Here is a 20,871-nt window from a genome sequence, read left to right on the forward strand (position 1 = left end):
GCAGGTTTTACAGTTCCTGTGGTGGCAGGGGAAAGTGCCAGGATTGCAGTTAAGTGTAGAGGAGGAGACAGGCAATTTGTCATGGTGGGCAGTATTGAACTGATAGTACTGTGAAGGTGTTGTACATGCTAGGTCAGTGTTACTGCAGCCACCAAACTCATCACAGAAGATCGCTTAACATTATGTTCATGATGTTTCCTCTCTTACCCTTTCTATCATGTTAAAAATCACACAACACCAGGTTATAGTCCAACAGGTTTAATTGGAAGCACAGTCGCTCTCGGAGCGACGCTCCTTCATCAGGTGATTGTGGAGGGCTCGATCGTAACACAGAATTTATAGCAAAAATTTGCAGTGTGATGTAACTGAAATTATACATTGAAAAATTAATTGTCTGTTAAGCCTTTCATCTGTTAGAATACAGTGATAGTTTCACTTCTTTCATGTGTACATCACAAAACCCTTTTTTTAAAGTTGCATTCTCAGGTTAGCTGTTAACAATGGTGATAGCTAGACAATATGTTGAAGGTGTTAGCCCCCTGTGTTCTCTGTCTATGACCTGATGTTTAGATTGATTCTAATCTAAAAAGTGAAATAACAGAGTTTTTACATAAATTCATGCAGTTTTTGAGCTCAGAGTTCTACATGAATGTATGTAGTTTTTGAGCAAAGTGCAATGTAACTCTGCAAGTACAAAAAAATTCACCCCACAAAATATATGTGTGCATGTGGGTCTTTGTCTGTCTGTCTGTCTGGGGTGGGGTTTCCGCACTCTACACCAGCATCCCCCACAAGGATGGTATTGCAGCAACAGCCTCAGTACTCAACACCAACAGCTGCCAGTCTCCAAACACCATCCTACAACTCATCCGCTTTATCCTCGATCATAACATCTTCACCTTTGACAACCAATTCTTCATCCACACACGCACAGCCATGGGGACCAAATTTGTACCCCAATATGTCAACATTTTTATGCACAGGTTCGAACAAGATTTCTTCTCGATGCAGGATCTCCAACCAACATTATACACCAGGTACATTGATGACGTTTTCTTCCTCTGGACCCATGGCGAGGAGTCACTGATAAAACTACACAGTGACATCAAGTTTCATCCCACCATCAAACTCACCATGGACTACTCTCGACTGTCTGTCTCATTCTTGGACACATGCATCTCTATCAAGGACGGACACCTCAGCACCACACTCTCCTGAAAACTCACAGACAACCTCACAATGCTACACTTTTCCAGCTTCCACCCAAAACATATTAAAACAGCCATTCCCTATGGACAGGCACTACGCATACACCGGATCTGCTCAGATGAGGAGGAACGTGACGGACACCTGGAAGTACTCAAGGATGCCCTCACAAGAACGGGGTACGATGCTCAACTCATCGACAGCCAGTTCCGACGTGCCACAGCAAGGAACCATAATGACCTCCTCAGGAGACAGACATGGGCTGCAACTGACAGGGTACCCTTCGTTGTTCAGTACTTCCCAGGGGCTGAAAAATTATGCCACGTTCTTTGTGACCTGCAACACATTATCAATGATGATGAGCACCTCACCGAGACCTTCCCCACACCTCCACTACTTGCCTTTAAACAACCGCCAAACCTCAAATAGATCATTGTTCGTAGCAAACTGCCCGGCTCTCAGGACAACTCCATACAATCCTGTCACGGTGGACGCTGCAAGACGTGTCAGATTGTGGACATAGAGACCACTATTACATGTGGGAACACCTCCCACCTTGTGCATGGCAGGTACTCATGTGACTCAGCCAACATTGTCTATCTTATACGTTGCAGGCAAGGATGCCCGGAGGCATGGTACATTGGGGAAACCGAGCAAAGGCTACGACAATGGATGAATGGGCACCGCACAACAATCAGCAGACAGGAGGGTTCCCTCCCAGTTGGGGAACACTTCAGTGGTCCAGGACATTCAGCCTCGGACCTTCGGGTGACCATCCTCCAAGGTGGACTTCGGGACTGGCAGCAGAGGAAAGTGGCCGAGCAGAGGCTGATAGCTAAGTTCGGTACCCATAGGGAGGGCCTCAACCGGGACCTTGGGTTCATGTCGCATTACAGGTGATCACCATTGCACTACACACACACATATTCCTACACACACACACACACACTCTCTCATACACACAGACGCGCACACAGACACCCACACACACCCTTATAGAGACACACACTCCCACACATGCACCCCCTCACAGACTTAAGACACTCTGCACACACACACACACACACACACACACATATACACACACACACACACACACACACACACACACACACACACACACACACACACACACACAAACTTTCTCACACTCTCAACCACCACCCCAGACAGACAGACACACACACAGACAAAGACCCACAGGCACACACATTTTGTGTGGTAAATGTTTTTGAACTTGCAGAGTTACATTGCACTTTGCTCAAAAACTGCATACATTCATGTCGAACCCTGAGCTCAAAAACTGTATGAATTTATGTAAAATTCTGTTATCTCACTTTTTAGATTAGAATCAATCTAAACATCAGGTCATAGACAGAGAACACAGGGGGCTAACACCTTCAACATATTGTCTAGCTATCACCATTGTTAACAGCTAACCCGAGAATGCAACTTTTAAGAAAAAGGGTTTTGTGATTTACTCATGAAAGAAGTGAAACTATCACTGTATTCTAACAGATGAAAGGCTAAACAGACAATCGATTTTTCAATGTATAATTTCAGTTACACAAAACTGCAAATTTTTGCGATAAATTCTGTGTTACGGTCGAGCCCTCCACAATCACCTGATGAAGGAGCATCGCTCCGAAAGCTAATGTGCTTCCAATTAAACCTGTTGGACGATAACCTGATGTTGTGTGATTTTTTTTTAACTTTGTACACCCCAGTCCAACACCCATAAGACCATAAGACATAGGAGTGGAAGTAAGGCCATTCGGCCCATCGAGTCCACTTCGCCATTCAATCATGGCTGATGCGCATTTCAGCTCCACTTACCAGCGTTCTCCCCGTAGCCCTTAATTCCTCTAGACAACAAGAATCTATCAATCTCGGCCTTGAAGACATTTAGCGTCCCGGCTTCCACTGCACTCTGCGGCAATGAATTCCACAGGCCCACCACTCTCTGGCTGAAGAAATGTCTCCGCATTTCTGTTCTGAATTTACCCCCTCTAATTCTAAGGCTGTGTCCACGGGTCCTAGTCTCCTCGCCTAACGGAAACAATTTCCTAGCATCCACCTTTTCCAAGCCATGTATTATTTTGTACGTCTCTATTAAGTCTCCCCTTAATCTTCTAAACTCCAACGAATACAATCCCAGTATCCTCAGCCGTTCCTCATATGCTAGACCTGTCATTCCAGGGATCATCCGTGTGAATCTCCGCTGGACACGTTCCAGTGCCAGTATGTCCTTCCTGAGGTGTGGGGACCAAAACTGGACACAGTACTCCAAATGGGGCCTAACCAGAGCTTTATAAAGTCTTAGTAGTACATCTCTGCTTTTATATTCCAACCCTCTTGAGATAAGAGACAACATTGCATTCGCTTTCTTAATCACAGACTCAACCTGCATGTTTACCTTTAGAGAATCCTCGACTAGCACTCCCAGATCCCTTTGTGCTTTGGCTTTATTAATTTTCTCACCATTTAGAAAGTAGTCCATGCTTTTATTCTTTTTGCCAAAGTGCAAGACCTCGCACTTGCTCACGTTAAATTCCATCAGCCATTTCCTGGACCACTCTCCTAACCTGTCTAGATCCTTCTGTAGCCTCCCCACTTCCTCAGTACTACCTGCCTGTCCACCTAACTTCGTATCATCGGCAAACTTCGCTAGAATGCCCCCGGTTCCCTCATCCAAATCATTAATATATAATGCGAACAGCTGTGGCCCCAACACTGAACCCTGCCGGACACTGCTCGTCACCGGCTGCCATTCTGAAAAAGAACCTTTTATCCCAACTCTCTGCCTTCTGTTAGACAGCCAATCTTCAATCCACCTCGAACACCATGGGCCCTCACCTTGCTCAGCAGCCTCCCGTGTGGCACCTTATCAAACGCCTTTTGAAAGTCTAGATAGACCACATCCACTGGGTTTCCCTGGTCTAACCTACTTGTTACCTCTTTGAAAAATTCCAACAGGTTTGTCAGGCATGATCTCCCTTTACTAAATCCATGTTGACTTGTTCTAATCAGACTCTGCTCTTCCAAGAATTTAGAAACCTCATCCTTAATGATGGATTCTAGAATTTTACCAACAACCGAGGTTAAGCTGATTGGTCTATAATTTTCCATCTTTTGCCTTGATCCTTTCTTGAACAAGGGGGTTACTACAGCCATCTTCCAATCATCCGGGACCTTTCCTGACTCCAGTGACTCTTGAAAGATCTCAACCAATGCCTCTGCTATTTCCTCAGCAACCTCTCTCAGAACTCTAGGGTGTATCCCATCAGGGCCAGGAGATTTATCAATTTTAAGACTTTTTAACTTTTCTAGCACTGTCTCTTTCGTAATGGCAACCATACTCAACTCAGCCCCGTGACACCCTTTAATCTTTGGGATATTACTCATGTCTTCCACTGTGAAAACTGACGCAAAGTACTTGTTAAGTTCTCCTGCTATTTCCTTATCTCCCATCACTAGGCTCCCTGCATCAGTTTGAAGTGGCCCAATGTCTACTTTTGCCTGTCGTTTGTTTCTTATGTACTGAAAGAAACTTTTACTATTATTTCTAATATTACTGGCTAGCCTACCTTCATATTTGATCCTCTCATTTCTTATTACACTCTTTGTTATCCTCTGTTTGCTTTTGTATCCTTCCCAATCTTCTGATTTCCCACTGTTCTTAGCCACTTTATAGGATCTCTCTTTTTCTTTAATACATTTCCTGACTTCCTTTGTCAGCCAAGGTTGTCTAATCCCTCCCCGGTTAATCTTTCTTTTCTTGGGAATGAACCTCTGTATAGTGTCCTCAATTATACCTACAAACTCCTGCCATTTTTGCTCTACTGTCTTCCCGGTTAGCCTCTGCTTCCAGTCTATTTTAGTCAGTTCCTCTCTCATGCCCTCATAATTACCTTTATTCAACTGTAACACCATTACATCCGATTTTGCCTTCTCCCTTTCAAACTCCAGACTGAACTCTACCATATTATGGTCGCTACTTCCTAAGGGTTCCCTTACTTTAAGATCTTTTATAGAGTCTGGTTCATTGCAAAGCACTAGGTCCAGAATAGCCTGCTCTCTTGTGGGCTCCATGACAAGCTGTTCCAAAAAGCCATCCTGTAAGCATTCCATGAATTCCCTTTCTTTAGATCCACTAGCATCTCCGAATCCTTTCTATCATGGTTTTGAGCCATGCTAAGAGACCTTTATTCCTTAATTGGAAGAAAATATTGATCATATATCATTGGCTAATTGGAAAGTAATTACTATTCCACATTAGCGATTAAAAACAGAAACTCAAATGCACATGCCATGAAATAACAAATGAGAAAAGTCTTTAACCTATAAAGTAGGTAGTCAGCATTTGTAAGGACAAAGACATCTTCCCAAGCATTTTTCTGGTCCTATTAAGTGTGGGGTTTCAAAACATCAGGAAGGTGAAACTATATGTTACACACAGTGCATCATTAAAAATGTGACATTCTTGCACGCATGTTTTAATTGTGATTCCCATTTCTTTTGAGTCAAGGGATGTAAGTAATTTGCATTGAAACATGTATTTTAAAAAAGAAAGAAACTATTATACATTCTGCTCTGGAGAATCTACAAACTACCATTTGTTTGCTGATCCCCAAGGAATAACTCCTGAAATGTTTGTGATTTTCCTGTCATGAATGATGATGAGCATTTGTTTTACAAGTTGCAAATACTGTCTAGTTATCTAATCTTTGATAGAAACTGTTTTATTTCAGAGTATAGATCAGAATATCATCTGAAGGAAATTTTTGCTTGATATCATGATTTAATATTCTGCCTAAGAATTTAATTTTAATTTTAATAATTTTGTTCATTCACTTTGTGTCTTTTCTGATGAGTAAAGTTACTTTTATAATAATTTTATTTTCAGGGAAAGATCTTAGTGGATTTTAAATTTTCCTTCTCAAACCTTGGAAATTAGCAGAAGTCTGAAAAGCACCTCCCTGAGTAACTGAGATTTCACCATGAAAAAATTTAACAGCACCGCAGCTGCCAACAGTGAGAGCGTAAGTGCAACACACACATTTTCCAGTTCTGTTCATTCTAAGCCTTTTGTCTTATTGAAAATTTAAAATAACGCAAAATAACTTAATAAATTTTCAAAAAAAAATCTATACATCTTAACAGTTTGCATTGGGTACCAAAGAATGCCAAAAGACTCTGAATTCCATAAGTTAGAAGTAGGGAACAACAACTGCATATTTGAAAAATATAACCCACAAACTATTTTCAGATGGGTAATCATATACTTTCTTCTACATTGACTTTCATTTGAGTTGGGTAACTATTATTTAACTGTACTAATTCTCATCCAGTGTTTTGGAATATGTTTGTTCAGTATTTTTACAAGACTGTAATCATAAATTCATAACTAACATCTGTTTTATTTGCTTTGTGTGCTTGATTTCGTTCAGCCGCAATTTTAGTGCATTTTTATCTTGGATTAGGTGAACATGGGCATGTAAGAACTCAGAGGTGTCCTTACCTCTGAGCCTGAAGATCTGGATTCAAGTCTTAGCTGCTCTGGACGTGTGTCACAACACATCTGAATTGGTTGATTAAAAATATCTCTATAAACTTTAGTACTGAGTTAGATGGTAACAATATAACCTATTATTGGGGAATTAAGATTGACAAGGTTCCTCTAGCACTTAAAGTGAGTCACAGCTGACAATTAATAAGGGCAACTGTCAGATGAAGATTCCAATTCAATTTGACTGTTACAGTAATACCTCTACTGATAAGACTGGGAAGGATTCCTGCACTCAACTTATTATCATCTTTTTTGGACAATGGCCTTCCCTCCATCATAAGGTTAAAAGTAGAGATATTTGCCAATAATTGCAAAATGTTCAGCAGCATTCACAACTCCCCAGATATTGAAGCCATTCTTATCCAAATGCAGCAAGACCTAGACAATAGTCATCCTTGGGTTAAATAAGTGAAAGTAAAATTTGTGCCACACAAGTCCCAAGCAATGGCTATCCCCAACAAAAAAAGAGAGAATCTAACATCAGCCCTTGATGTTCGATGGCATTACCATCACTATCTCTTCTCTTGTTGACTTCTTGAACTGCTGTAGTCCAAATGCTGCAAATTGACCCACAACACTGTGAGGGAGAGAATTCCATGATTTTATCCAGTGACACTCAAGGAACAGAGAGGTATTTTGAAGTCAAGATGGTGAGTTGCTTGGAAAACAACTAGCATGTCATGTGTTCCCATGTATCTGCAGTCCTCCTACTTCCAAATGGTAGTGACCATGGATTTGAAAATCAATTAATTAGTAATTTTGTAAAACAGCCACAAAATGGAGACAATATCCTTGGGGGGAGGCAATGGCCTAGTAGTATTATAGCTGAACTGTCAACCCAGAGACCCAGAATGTTCTGGGCACCCAAGTTTAGATAGTGGAATTCAATAAATATCTGGAATTAAGAGTTGAATGATGTCTATGAATCTATTGTCGATCGTCAGGAAAAACCCATCTGGTTCACTAATGTCCTTTTTAGGTAGGGAAACTGCTGCCCTCACCTGGTCTGGCCTACATGTTACTCCAATCCTACAGCAATGTGGTTTATCTTAACTGCCCTCTGAATGATTAGGGATGGGCATTGAACCTTGCCTGGCCAGTGATGCCATCATCCTTTGAATGAATAAAGAAAAAAAGATGTTTTAAATTTTAAGGAATAAATTCATGGGATATGAGCATTGTTGGCTGGACCTGCATTTATCATCTATTCTTAGTTGCCATTGAGAAGATGATGGTGAACTGTCTTCTTGAACTGCTGCAGTCCAAATGCTGCAAATTGACCCACAACACTGTGAGGGAGAGAATTCCATGATTTTAACACTCCAGGAACAGAGAGGTATTTTGAAGTCAGGATGGTGAGTAGCTTGGAGAACAACTAGCATGTCATGTGTTCCCATGTATCTGCAGTCTGCCTACTTCCAAATGGTAGTGACCATGGATTTGAAAACTGCTGTCTAAGAAATCTTGGTAAACTTCTGCAGTGCATCTTGTAGCTGGTACATATCACTGCTACTGAGTGTCAATGGTGGAGGAAGTGAATGTTTGCAGATGTGATACCAACGTGTTTTGTCTTGAATGGTGTCAGCTTCTTGAATGTTCTTAGAGCTGCACTTATTCAGAAAAGTGGGAGTATTCCAACACTTGTGCCTTATAGATGGTGGACAGGTTTCAGAGAGTCTGGAGGTTAATTACTCATCAGAGAATGCTAAACATCTGACCTGCTCTCTGGCTGCTCCAGTTCATGTTATGGTCCACGATAACACCAAGATGTCAACAAGAGAAGAGACAGTGATGGTAATGCCATTGAACATCAAGGGCTGATGTTAGATTCTCTCTCTCTTTTTTTTTTGTTGGGGATAGCCATTGCTTAGTACATGTGTGGCTGAACATTTTTGCAATTATTGGCAAATATCTCTACTTTTAACCTTACGATAGAGGGAAGGCCATTGTCCAAAAATGCTGAGAATAAGTTGTGTGCAGGAAACTATGCATGGAACTCTTTTGTGTGTGAAGCTTTATATGTCAGTGATTGTAACATGGTCACATTTGATATAAAATTGGAAAGCTGACTAAAACCTGAACAAAATTGCCAAATTTTAGGAGAAACAATGTTATGTGCTTGAGAAGTGTTGTCAGAATGAGACCGAAAGTTTGAACATGGTGAGGTGATTGATGGAATAGAAATCTTGCTTCAGGAAGGGGACTTTGCATGCAGAGGACCAATATGTATCTTTGTGAAGACTATGTGCCAAACTTAAAAGCAGTTCAGTCTACTCCGAATAAGGTGACCAAACAATTTGACATCAGTAAAACATTTATCCTCTTGAAGAAAAATGACAGAATTTAAATGGTTTTAATATCAAAAGAAACTTGCCCTGAGTATAAGAAAATCATCAGATGGCATTGAAAACAATGACTCTGTATTATATATGGCAAGCGAATTTTCTTTTAGATAAGATAGCACGGTGGTTCAGTGGCTAGCACTGCTGCCTCATAGCGCCAGGGACCTGGGTTCAGCTCTACCCTCAGGGACTGGTGGAGTTTGCACATTCTCCCCGTGTCTGTGTGGGTTTCTTCTGGGTGCTCTGGTTTCTTCCCACTGTACAAAGATGTGCAGATTAGGTGGACTGGCCATGCTAAATTTCCCACAGTGTCTGAGGATGGGCAGGCTAGGTGGATTAACCATTGGAAATGCAGGATTACAGGGATAGGATATGGGATGGGTCTGGTTGGGATGCTCTTCAGTGGGTTAGTGTGGACTTGATGGGTCAAATGACCTGCTTCCACACTATGGGGTTTCTGTGATATTAAGTAAAAATTAGGAAAAGTTTAGGTTGTAAGTTTGCCCACTGAGCTGGTACATTTGTTCACCGTTGTTTCATCACCATGTTAGATAACATCATCAGTGAGCCTCCAGTGAAACACTGGTGTTCTGTCCCGCTTTCTATTTATGTGTCTGGGTCTGTATCGGTTCTTTTTCTCAGAGGTTGGTAAATGGGGTCTGAATCAGTGTGTGTATTGATGGAGTTCTGGTCTGAATGCCAGGCCTCTAGGAATTCCTGTGTGTGTCTGTGTTTAGCCTGTCCCAGGATGGATGTGTTGTCCCAGTCAAAGTGGCGTCCTTCTTTGTCTGTATGTAAGAGTTCTAGTGATAGTTGGTCATGTCTTTTGGTGGCTAGTTGGTGCTCATGTATCTTGGTGGCTGGTTTCCTGCTTGCCTGTCTGATGTAGTGTTGTTGCAGTTCTTGCAGGGTATTTTGTAAATGACATTTGTTTTGCTGGTTGTTGGTATAGGGTCCTTTAGGTTCATCAGTAGTTGTTTTAGTGTGTTGGTAGGTTTGTGGGCTATCATGATGCCAAGGAGTTGGAGTAATCTGGCAGTCATCTCTGAGATGTCGATGATGTATGGTAGTGTGGCGAGAGTCTCTGGGTTTGTTGTGTCTTGTTTGGATTTGCTGGTTAAGAAACACGGCAGACCGTGTTTATCAGGTACTCCTTGTTTTTTAATATGTTGCATCGGGTTTTTTCTCTGCTGTTTGTGGTTCCTGGATGCTGCAACGTGTTGTAGCCTATTTAAATAATGTTCTGATGCAACTCCATTTGTGGGTGTTGGGGTGATTGCTCCTGTAGTTGAATATCTGGTCGCTGTGTGTTGCTTTCTTGTAGATGCTGGTCTGCAGTTCTCCATTGACTGTTTGTTCACTGCGACTCTAGGAAGAGAAATCAGTTGTTGTTCTTTTCCTCCTTTGGTGAAATTTATGCCAGTAAGGATGTTGTTAATAATATTGTAGATTTCCTCTAATTTGTTCTGTTTGGTGATGACAAAGGTGTCATCCACATAGCGGACCCAAAACTTGGATTGAGAGGGCTGTTATTTTTAGTCTGTACATCACTGCTTTGGCTAAGAATCCTGATATTGGTCTCATGGGTGTCCCATTGATTTGTTTGTAGATCTTGTCATTGTGGTGAAGTGGGTTGTGAGGAATAGGTCTACTAGCTTGAGGATGCTGTCCTTGCTGATGGAGTTGGTGCTGTCTAGTATTTGTGTCCTTGGTTCATCTAATGGTGCAGCCAGTGTGTCTTTGGCCAGAGTGATGTTTATTGATATGAATAGGGCCATTACATCAAAGGGGACCATGATTTTGGCCTCTTCTATCCTGGTGTCTTTGAGGATGTTCAGGAATTCCTGGGTGGAGTGGTGTTTCAGTAGTACCTTCTACTAGGTATTTTAGTTTGAGTTGCATTTCCTTTGCTAGTCTGTATGTCGGTGTGTCAGGAAGTGAGATTTTGAGTCTGAGCGAGGCCCCTGGTTTGTGTGCCTTTTGGTAATCATAGAAGCAGTGTGTGTTGTATCCATCGGATTCCATTCTTTGCAGAATAAAAGCAAATTACTGCGGATGCTGGAAAATGAAACCAAAAAAGGAGAAAATGCTGGAAAATCTCAGCAAGTCTGGCAGCATCTGTAAGGAGAGAAAAGAGCACACGTTTCGAGTCTAACTGACCCTTTGTCAAAGCTAAAAAAAGGGAGAAATAGGGAGGTATTTATACAAGGCTGAGAGAAGGTGAGTCATGGCTCCAGAAGCAAAGGTAGCAATAAAGAGGTGATAATGACAGTGCATAGAGAGATTATAGGGAGAATAGGAGCTGGAAATGACCAAGGCTGAAGCCAGTGCTATGTGACAAAATATGTGGGGGATGGGTGAAGCAGAGGCAAAATGGAAAACAAGGGAGAGGGATAGCAAAGGGGGAAGAGGAGAGGAAAAAGGTGATGAGAGAGTGGGGAGCAAGAAAAAGAGAGACAATCAAGAAATAAATGGTACAGAACAGTGGGAAAAAAATTTAAAAATAAATAAAATAAAATTACCGAGCAGGATGAAAACAGGGGTCGAGATGGGATAATCATCTGAAGTTATTGAATCAATGTTGAGACCGGCAGGCTGTAATGTGCCTAATCGGAAGATGAGATGCTGTTCCTCCAGTTTGCATTGAGCTTCACTGGAACATTGCAGCAGGCCAAGGACAGACATGTGGGCATGGGAGCAGGATTGTGTGTTGAAGTGGCAAGCCACGGGAAGGTCCGGGACCTGATTGCGTACAGACCGAAGGTGCTCAGCAAAGCGATCACCCAGTCAGCGTTTTGTCTCTCCCATATACAGGAGACCACATTGGGAGCAACGAATGGAATAGACCAAATTGAAAGAGGTACAAGTGAAACACTGCTTAATCTGAAATGAGTGTTTGGGGCCTTGGATGGGGAGCGTGGAAGAGGTAAAGGGGTAGGTGTTGCACCTTCTGCGATTATATGGGAAGGTGCCGTATGTGATAGGAGAGGTGTTAGGGGTGATGGAGGAGTGGACTAGCTTGTCCCGGAGGGAACGATCTCTGTGGAATGCAGCCAAGGTGAGGGAAGGGAAGATGTGTTTAGTGATGGCGTCGTGTTGGAGTTGACGAAAATGGTGGAGGATTATTCTTTGCATGTGAAGTCTGGTGGGGTGAAAGGTGAGAACAAGAGGGACTTTATCCTTGTTCTTGGAGGGGGTGAGGGTCGTGGTGCAGGAGATGGACCGCACGCTGTTGAGAGCTCTGTATGTGAGAAGCCACGGTTGGAGAAGAAGGAGCACATTAAGAACACCACTTTGGAAAGTGGCCTCATCAGAACAAATGTGGCGGAGGTGAAGGAGCTGAGGGAATGGGATAGAGTCCTTACAGGACGTAGGGTGAGAAGAGTTGTAGTCCAGATAGCTTGATTGTCTCTCTTTCTCTTGCTCCCCACTCTATCATCAACTTTTTCCTCTCCTCTTCCCCCTTTGCTACCCTTCTCCTCTGCTTCACCCATCCCCCACATATTTTGTCTCCTAGCACTGCTTCAGCCTTGGTCATTTCCAGCTCCTAATCTCCCTATAATCTCTCTATGCACTGTCATTATCACCTCTTTATTGCTACCTTTGCTTCTGGAGCCATGACTCACCTTCTCTCAGCCTAGTATAAATACCTCCCTATTTCTCCCTTTTTTTAGCTTTGACAAAGGGTCAGTTAGACTCGAAACATCAGCTCTTTTCTCTTCTTACAGATGCTGCCAGACCTGCTGAGATTTTCCATTCTTTGCAAATCTGTCTTGTTAATTCTGCCTGATTTGCGGAGGTTCTTAAGTTGTTCTGTAATACAGTTTTCCAGCTGTGGAGTTTGGTCTATCATCACCTGTTGGTAGGTGTCAGTATGTGCGAGTAGTGAGTTCACCTTTTTCAATGTACTGTGTTCTGGTTAGGATGACAGTCACGCGCCCTTTGTCTGCTGGTAGGATTACAATATTTTTGTCTTTTCTGAGTCCTTCTAGGACTTTCCTTTCCTGTGTGTTGAGGGTGTTCCCTTCTTTCTTCCTGCTTAGTGTTCATCTCTTACTAGGATGGCTTTTTTCGTGTCTGATAGTGGTCAATCTGACGGGTTCTTAATCCAAGTTTCTGAATTGTCTGTGTTGTTATTTTGTGTAAGCTTGTTCTGTTTTTCTTGTAGCGATAGTTTTTTCTTTTTCTTGGTCTGCTGTTGTTTGATGCTGATGGTTCAGTGTCATGTGCTTGGCCATTCCTGGTCAGTCACATTGGTATACAAAGTCTTTTAGTGCAAAATATTCCCATTTGTATTTGTGGAGTTGGTTGTGGGCATCATTAATCATTTCTCACAACATTCTGTGGCTGTTCTGTTCTGCTACTCTTCTGGCCTGTTTGTATTTGACACATCTTGGTAATACCTGTTTCCTGAGGCATTCATGTAGGAAGTACAGTTGTTGGTGGGTGGCACTCAGTTGGCTGGCATCGTTTTCCCATTTTCGGGCTAGGTTGGGCATTTTGCACCCTTAGGCCTTTGCGATTTTTGAGAAGATTTGTAGCTCAGCTCAGGTTGAAGTTCAGGTTGTAAGTTTGCTTACTGAGCTGGTCAAGCTGGAAAAGTCATGTGATGGGTTGTCTCTTGCATGTGCATTTTGTTGACTGAATGATAGATCGTCTCTTCAATCTGGTACACAAACTCAAGAATGCTGCAGAAATAAGGTCTGAGACCTGTTTACAATGTGCCCCACTTCACTGCTGAACAGCTGTGCAAGCCTACCATAAACACATATGAAGGACGAGATAAGATGTGTCTGAGGATACTTAAGGAACTTGAGATGAAATTTGGCAAATATCTTTTAGAAATCATGGAATGCTGGGAGAAGACTGAGGATTGCGTATTGTTCTGATATTGCTCCTGTACCTAAAATGGTAAAAAGAAATAAGGCAATAAGGACAAACCAATTACATTGACAGTCATTGATTAGATTGTGGATATCTGGAAATAATTAAAAACAAATAACAAGTAATAAAAGTTCATAAAGACAAGATCTTTCTGATTTACTTCCAGTACTTTTTCCATGTGACAAATAATGTTGGGCATGAAATTAAAAAGTAATGAACTTAAAAATCAATGAGCAGTTGGAAGAGGAACATGAGGTCAATTGGAATGGGTCAAAAATTGGTTTGGAGAAAATTACAGTAGGAAGATAGTGATGTAAGTTAGAGTGAATAGGATAGATTTCTTTCTACTCTACACCTAGCTGCTGCCAAAAGTATTGGGAAAACTGAGGATAACTGGAAACTAATACTCATCTTTTGTCTCCAGAAGCTACACCACTCATTTTGTACATTTTGTTTTATTGATTCACGAGATGAGGGCGTCGTTGTCTATGTCAGCATTTATTGCCCTTCTATCAGCAAAGAGGCAATCGCATTACCGTGGGACTGGAGTCACATATAGGCCAGACCAGTTAAGGATGGCAGTTTCCTTCCATAAAGGCCATGAGTGAACCAAATGGGTTCTTTCAAGAATTGACAATGGTTGATTCCTAATTCCAGAGTTTTGTTTTGTATTGAATTCAACTACCACCAATTGCTGTGGCAACATTTGAATCTGGGTCCCCAGAACATTACCGAGGTCTCTGGATTAAGAATCCAGTGATAATACTACAAGGCTATCACCTCCCCGACTAAAATAGTATTAATTCTTTTCTTTCCTAAAATCTGCTTTCAGTTGTTTGAGGAGGATGTGGCGTTATTGCTTCATGCGTATTTTTGACAAATGACTATGGAACCAGATTTATTGTGCTGTTGAGTGCAGATTGGGCTGGAGAGACTGAAGCAGAAAGAGCAAATATTGTTGCTTTGTGATTTGCAACTTAAGTACTTTTGGTTCGAATGAGTTTTAACTTTTTTCTGTTTCTGCATTTGTTGTTGAATGTTGCTGGTCATAGATACACGTTCCAATTCAATGGGCCAAAGATCCCATGACACCATTTGAAAGAAAGCTATGTAGTAACCTTGGCTAATGCTCATCTCTTACTTAATGCCCTTAGAGCAAAAGGCGATAAGGGGAGTTTTACTAGAGGTGTACAAAATTAGGACCACTTTAGATAATGTTGATAGAGAAGAGCTATTTGCTCTTTTGAGCTGATGTTATTAACAATGAGGAGGAACAGAATTAAGATCGAAGACATTTTAATATAGTAGGGGATATGAAGATGAATGTTTTTACCCAGTGAGTGGTAATCACCTGACTCCTACTGAATGAGGAGAGTAGAAGTAGAGACAGTTATTTCCAAAGGAAAGTGGCTAGGGTCTTGAGATAAATTGCAGGGTGATTGCTGTACAGAGAAAGAGGCTGAATTGTCTCCTTATGTTCCTGAAATACCCCATGATTCTGTGCCAATGGCTGTGTAATGCTTTGTTACAGGCTGAGCTAGGTAAAAGTGCCATGTTTTGTTTTTCCTTTCACCGCAGTTTGTTATTTTTTCACGTTTAAACCATACCAATCTCACAAGGATACTGTGTTACCAATGCTTTATTAAAACAACTGTGTGCATACAATTGGCTGAATCTAATCCAGAAGGTAACATCAGGAAACATGGTGGTCCAGGCCACCTACAGCAGGAGAGGTGGGTGAGTGATGTCTCATCATTGCCTGAAAGCCTCCCACAGTTAAGCTAGAGATGACAATAGTTTAATGTGAGAAACCAGCCTGCTCGTGGTAGGGTACCAATTAGACTCATCATTGAACCAATTGACAAAAATTATTCTTGAACCCACTGGAATTCAGTGGTGGATCAACATTCCCCTGGCGCCTGCTGCCTTCTTGGGGATCTGTCTTTGTGCCCAGTCAAAGGATCTGGTATTGTCGGACATTGAGTGATGCTGAAAGCTAACCCACTGCCCATGACCTCAGCCACCTGTAAACCACCTTCCATTACACCTCTGTTTGTTTACTTGTTCAGTTGTGAATCTGTTGACTGTTCCACATGTTGTAGGTAGACCCACAGTGGCCTCAGGTAGGGAATTCTAGGATTTCAACCCAGCGACAGTGAATGAATAGTCATGTGTTTCCAAGTCAGAATGATGAGTGGTTTGGAGAAAAACTTTGAAGTGGCAGTGCTCCCATAAAACTGCTGCACTTACCTATCCTGCTGTATCATAGTCCTGGGTTTTGTAGATGTCTAAGGATCCTTGAATTTCTGCAGGGCATCTTGTAGATAGTACATACTGCCTATACTGAACATTAGTGGTGAAAGGAGTGGATACTTGATTTGGTGCCAATCACAAGGGTTGCTTTGTCCTGGATGGTGTCAAGCTTCTTGAATGGTTATGGAGCTGCATCCATCCAAGCAATTAGGGCGCATTCTATTACACTCTTGTGTCTTGTAGATAGTGAACAGGCTTTGGGCAGTCAGGAGATAAGATACTTGTTGCAGCATTACTAGCTACAGACCTGCTCCTATAGCCATTATGTATATGTGGTGAATTCAGTTGCATCTCTGATCAATGGTAATCTCCTGGATATTGATGGTAGGGGATCAATGATGGTAACAGAATTGACTATCAGGTGGTGGTGATTATCTCTTATTGGAGATTGTAATTGTCTGGCATTTCTGCAGTGTGAATATTACTTGTCACTTATCAGCCCAAGCCTGTATAGTGTCCAGATCTTAGTGCATTTGAACGTGGACTGCTTCAATATCTGAGGAGTCATGAATTGAGCTGAACATTGTGCAATCATTGGCAAACATTCCCACCTCTGATGGAGGGAACGTCATTGATGCTGAAGATGTTTGGGCAGAGGACACTAACCTGAGAAACTCCTGCAGTGATGTCCTGGAGCTGAGATGACTGACCTCCCACAACCACGACCATCTTCCTATGTGCCAGGTATGACTCCAACCAGCAGAGAATTTGTCCCCAATACCCATTGATTCCAGTTTTGCTAAGGCTTCTTGATGCCACATTCAGTCAAATGCAGCTTTGATGTCACTCCTACCTCACCTCTGGAATTTAGCTCTTCCTTTTGTCCATGTTTGACCCAAGGCTGTCATGAGATCAGCAGCTGAGTGGCCCTGGCGGAGCCCAAACTGCACAGCACTGAGCAGGTTATTGCTGAGCAGGTGCTGTTAATAGCACTGCTGATGACCCTTTCCATCACTTTGCTGATGATTGAGAGTAGACTAATGGGACAGGAATTGTCTGGTTAGATTTGTCCTGCTTTTTTTTTTGCCATACCTATGCAACTTCCCATATTGACAGAGATTCTCTGACTCAATCACCTTTTGATTGAACAGGCCAATCAAGAACTATCTGGATGTTAGCCAGTAGAAGGGAAAAATATTTGAACATTCATATCCTACTGTCAAAGATCAATCCATCTCTTACTTTCTGACTGGAAAGGCATCAGTCAGACTTATAAATGGCCATAACATTTATCTGCTACTTGTACTATATGGGTCTGGATGGATCTGCAATATTTAATTCTTAATTGGGAAATGCTTGCTACACTCAATGTGGCAATGTCATGATGGCTTGGTAGAAGAGTGAAGTAGGATTTTGTAGAAAGGCTTAAGGTTGTATCCCAATAGTCTTTGTAGTAATCAACTTTAAAGCACAGCTTGAGGTTGCAAACTTTTTCAAAGCATTAAAACCACCTCCTCCACAATGTAAAGTAGTGTATGTGCTGTCTGCATTTCATTAAGCTGCAAAACACCATAACCCCCATCATGCCCTCACTCACGTGAGTCCAATGTTCTACCTGTGCACCACTGGCAGCACCCACAGCTCCTGGTGGAACTGCTGGCAATGGTGAGATGCTGGTTTCTGTTTTGCAGCACTAAGAAGTTGGGACTTCCATCCTCAGGGTTTTGAATCCTTGTTTCATTGTCAACCCCACAGAAAAGAAACAAGTTTCCCACTAGTGCTTGTGAGCAATATTAAATTAGTCATACAGTATGGAAACAGACCCTCCTGTCCAATTTGTCCATGCTGCCCAAATTTCCCAAACGAAATTAATCCCACTTACCTGCATTTGGCCCATTTCCCTCTAAATCTTTCTTATTGATGTACTTATATTCAGGGTCCTATCATTAACTGTATAAATCAAGCACTTGTTTGTTTTACCAAAGTGCAATACCTCACAATTATCCAAACTAAACTCCATCTGTCACTAAATTCTGCTCAGTTTACTATCCTGGTGTCTTTCTTTTATTCACTCCTCCTAAACTTGGTTGCAAGACATGTTGCCTGCTGCAGGTACAGCTCCCATCAAAGTCTGGTACAATAGTCTCAGCATATGGTCAGAGAAGTAATAGGAGTGTAGAGTAATTGACAAAATAAAAACAAAACTTGCCTTAATGACTAAAATGTGTCTAAATTACTCTGGCTTTCTCAAACAAATTTTTCTGAACCTGCACCTTTAAATGGTGCTGCTGTCAGTCGTCATCATCCAGAAGTTACAGCACTTCCTCTTCACCATGTTATTACTTGGTAAGTTCCACCACGGATGTGAAAGCAGATAAGCCATGGTTCTCGAAGCATACTTCACTTAAATTACATTCAGGAGGTGACAAGAGTGTAAAACAAGACCGAAGAAATGAGAACGTGGAGCTGGTATGAATGCAAAAGTAGGATGGTGTCTTAAATAAATAGATGATGGAGCCTGCAAAGCCTGAGTATAACATTGTAACTAATGGAGATTCAATTCAGGAACATTAATAAATAAAAAGAACTTGGGGCATGATATAAAGCAATAATGGAAGATGTCCACTTGAGGATATAGTTTATGTTAATGTGATTGCATCAGGGCTCAGCACACTTGGAGAATATGAGCAGCAATATTTATTTTATTTTAATATCTATAGACTCACTCAGAAATCAAAAGCATGGGAATAGTATTATTTAATAATATTGTGAGTAGTTTCATTTACTTATTTCTGTGACTTTGGAGCTGCATATTTAATTCCATTTTATAAGATGCTATCACAACTGATGGTCATTTTATTATAAACAGTGCAGAGTAGCAAAATGTCCCTCAATGGAAAGCTAGGGAGGGCAAGTGGTCTGTGTGGCAGAGTTCAGCCAGAAAGAGAGAAAGCAGCAGGGCTGGGGACAGAGCAGGCAGGTGGAGTTAGCCAGAAAGTAGGCTAAAGCAAAAGAGATAGATAGGAGCAGGAGTAGACAACATTGCTTATTGAACCTGATGATCTTAGGCTTCAACTGCAAGTGATTATTAGATTCCCTACAGTGTGGAAACAGACCCTTCGACCCACCAAGTCCACACCGACCCTCTGAAGAGTAACCCACCTAGACCCATTTCCCTCTGACTAATGTACCTAACACTATGGGCAATTTAACATGGTCAATTCACCTGGATTGCACATCTTTGGACTGTGGGAGGAAACCGGAGCACCCGGAGGAAACCCATGCAGACACTGGGAGAATGTGCAAACTCCACACAGACAGTCACCCGAAGCTAAAATTGAACCTGGGAGCCTGGTGCTGTGAGGCAGCAGTGCTAGTCACTGTGCTGCCCATTCTGAGCCCTTTCAAACTTAACAATATCTTTCTGATAGGAAAGAGATCAGAATTGAACGTAATATTTCAAAAGTGGTCTAACCAATGTCTGATGCAGCTGCAACATGACCTCCCAACTCAATGCACTGACCAATAAAGGAAAGCATACTAAATGCAACCTCCACTACCTACCTTTCAAGGAACTATGAACCAGCACTCCAAGGACCCTTTATCTGGCAACACTCAGCATGACCTTATCATTAAGCCCTGATTTGCCCTACCAAAATGTAGTATCTCACATTTATCTAGATTAAACTCCATCTGTCACTTCTCAGCAAATCAGCCCATCTGCTCAATGTCCTGCTGTTCTCTGAGGGAACCTTCTTCTCTGTCCACTACATCTCCAATTTTAGTGTCATCTGCAAATTTACTAACTTTATCTCCTATGTTCATATCCTGATCATTTACATAGATGAAGAAAAGCGATGGACCCAGCATCGATCCCATCCGCTAGTGACAGAACTCCAATCCAAAAAACAACACTCTACCACAACCCTCTGTCTTCTATCTTCTAGCCAATTTTGTATGCAAATGGCTGGTTTTCCCTGTATTCCATGTAATCCAACCTTGTTAACTAGTCTACTGTGTGGAACTTTTTTTCAAGATATCACTATTTATTTCCCTAAGTTCTCTAGCTTTCTAGTTCTCAACATCCTTCACCATGGTAACTACTGATGCAAAATAGTCATTTAGTATCTCCCTCATCTCATGCATTTCCAAATATGGGTGGCCTTGCTGATCTTTGGCCGGCCTTATTCTCTCCCTAATTGCCTTTTTGTCCTTAATGTAATTGTAGACACGCTTTGGCAAATACGGTTAAGGGAAATCCAATGCTATCCATCTGTGCCAGAAACTACATTTGCTACTTTCCTGGTGATAGGATTGGCAGCAGGTTGGAGAAAGCTGGCCACTTAAATGGTGAGCTGCTTCCAGTGAAATCAAATTTTAGCGTCAGTCTAAGTGGTGCAAAACTGAGCCTGTAAGGGCAGGCCTTTTGTTGGTACTTTTTATTTTTGAATATACAAGGTACCCCTTTGGATCTGGTCCTCAGACACTTTGGGGGGAGGGGGGTGCAAGTAAATTCCCTTTGGTGGAGTAGGGCACCTTTGAAGAGAATTTAGGGAAAACCCAAAATGCCTTTTGGGATGTAGTGGATGTATTAGGAACAAAAAAATGCATAAACAC

The 20,871-nt window shown here is 41.9% G+C and overlaps 1 protein-coding gene across 1 annotated transcript in view; it reads left to right on the forward strand.

The window, feature by feature from the left end:
• Positions 1-20,871, forward strand: part of pde4d (phosphodiesterase 4D, cAMP-specific) — a 1,329,084-nt gene that overhangs the window by 115,102 nt on the left and 1,193,111 nt on the right. The window contains exon 3 of the mRNA XM_072571159.1: positions 6,113-6,248. Coding sequence (XP_072427260.1) covers positions 6,207-6,248 — 42 coding nt within the window. The 5' untranslated portion in view covers positions 6,113-6,206. The remainder of the gene's footprint in view (positions 1-6,112; positions 6,249-20,871) is intronic.

The sequence above is a fragment of the Chiloscyllium punctatum genome, chromosome 1 (genome assembly GCF_047496795.1).
Source record: "Chiloscyllium punctatum isolate Juve2018m chromosome 1, sChiPun1.3, whole genome shotgun sequence".
NCBI lineage: Eukaryota > Metazoa > Chordata > Chondrichthyes > Orectolobiformes > Hemiscylliidae > Chiloscyllium > Chiloscyllium punctatum.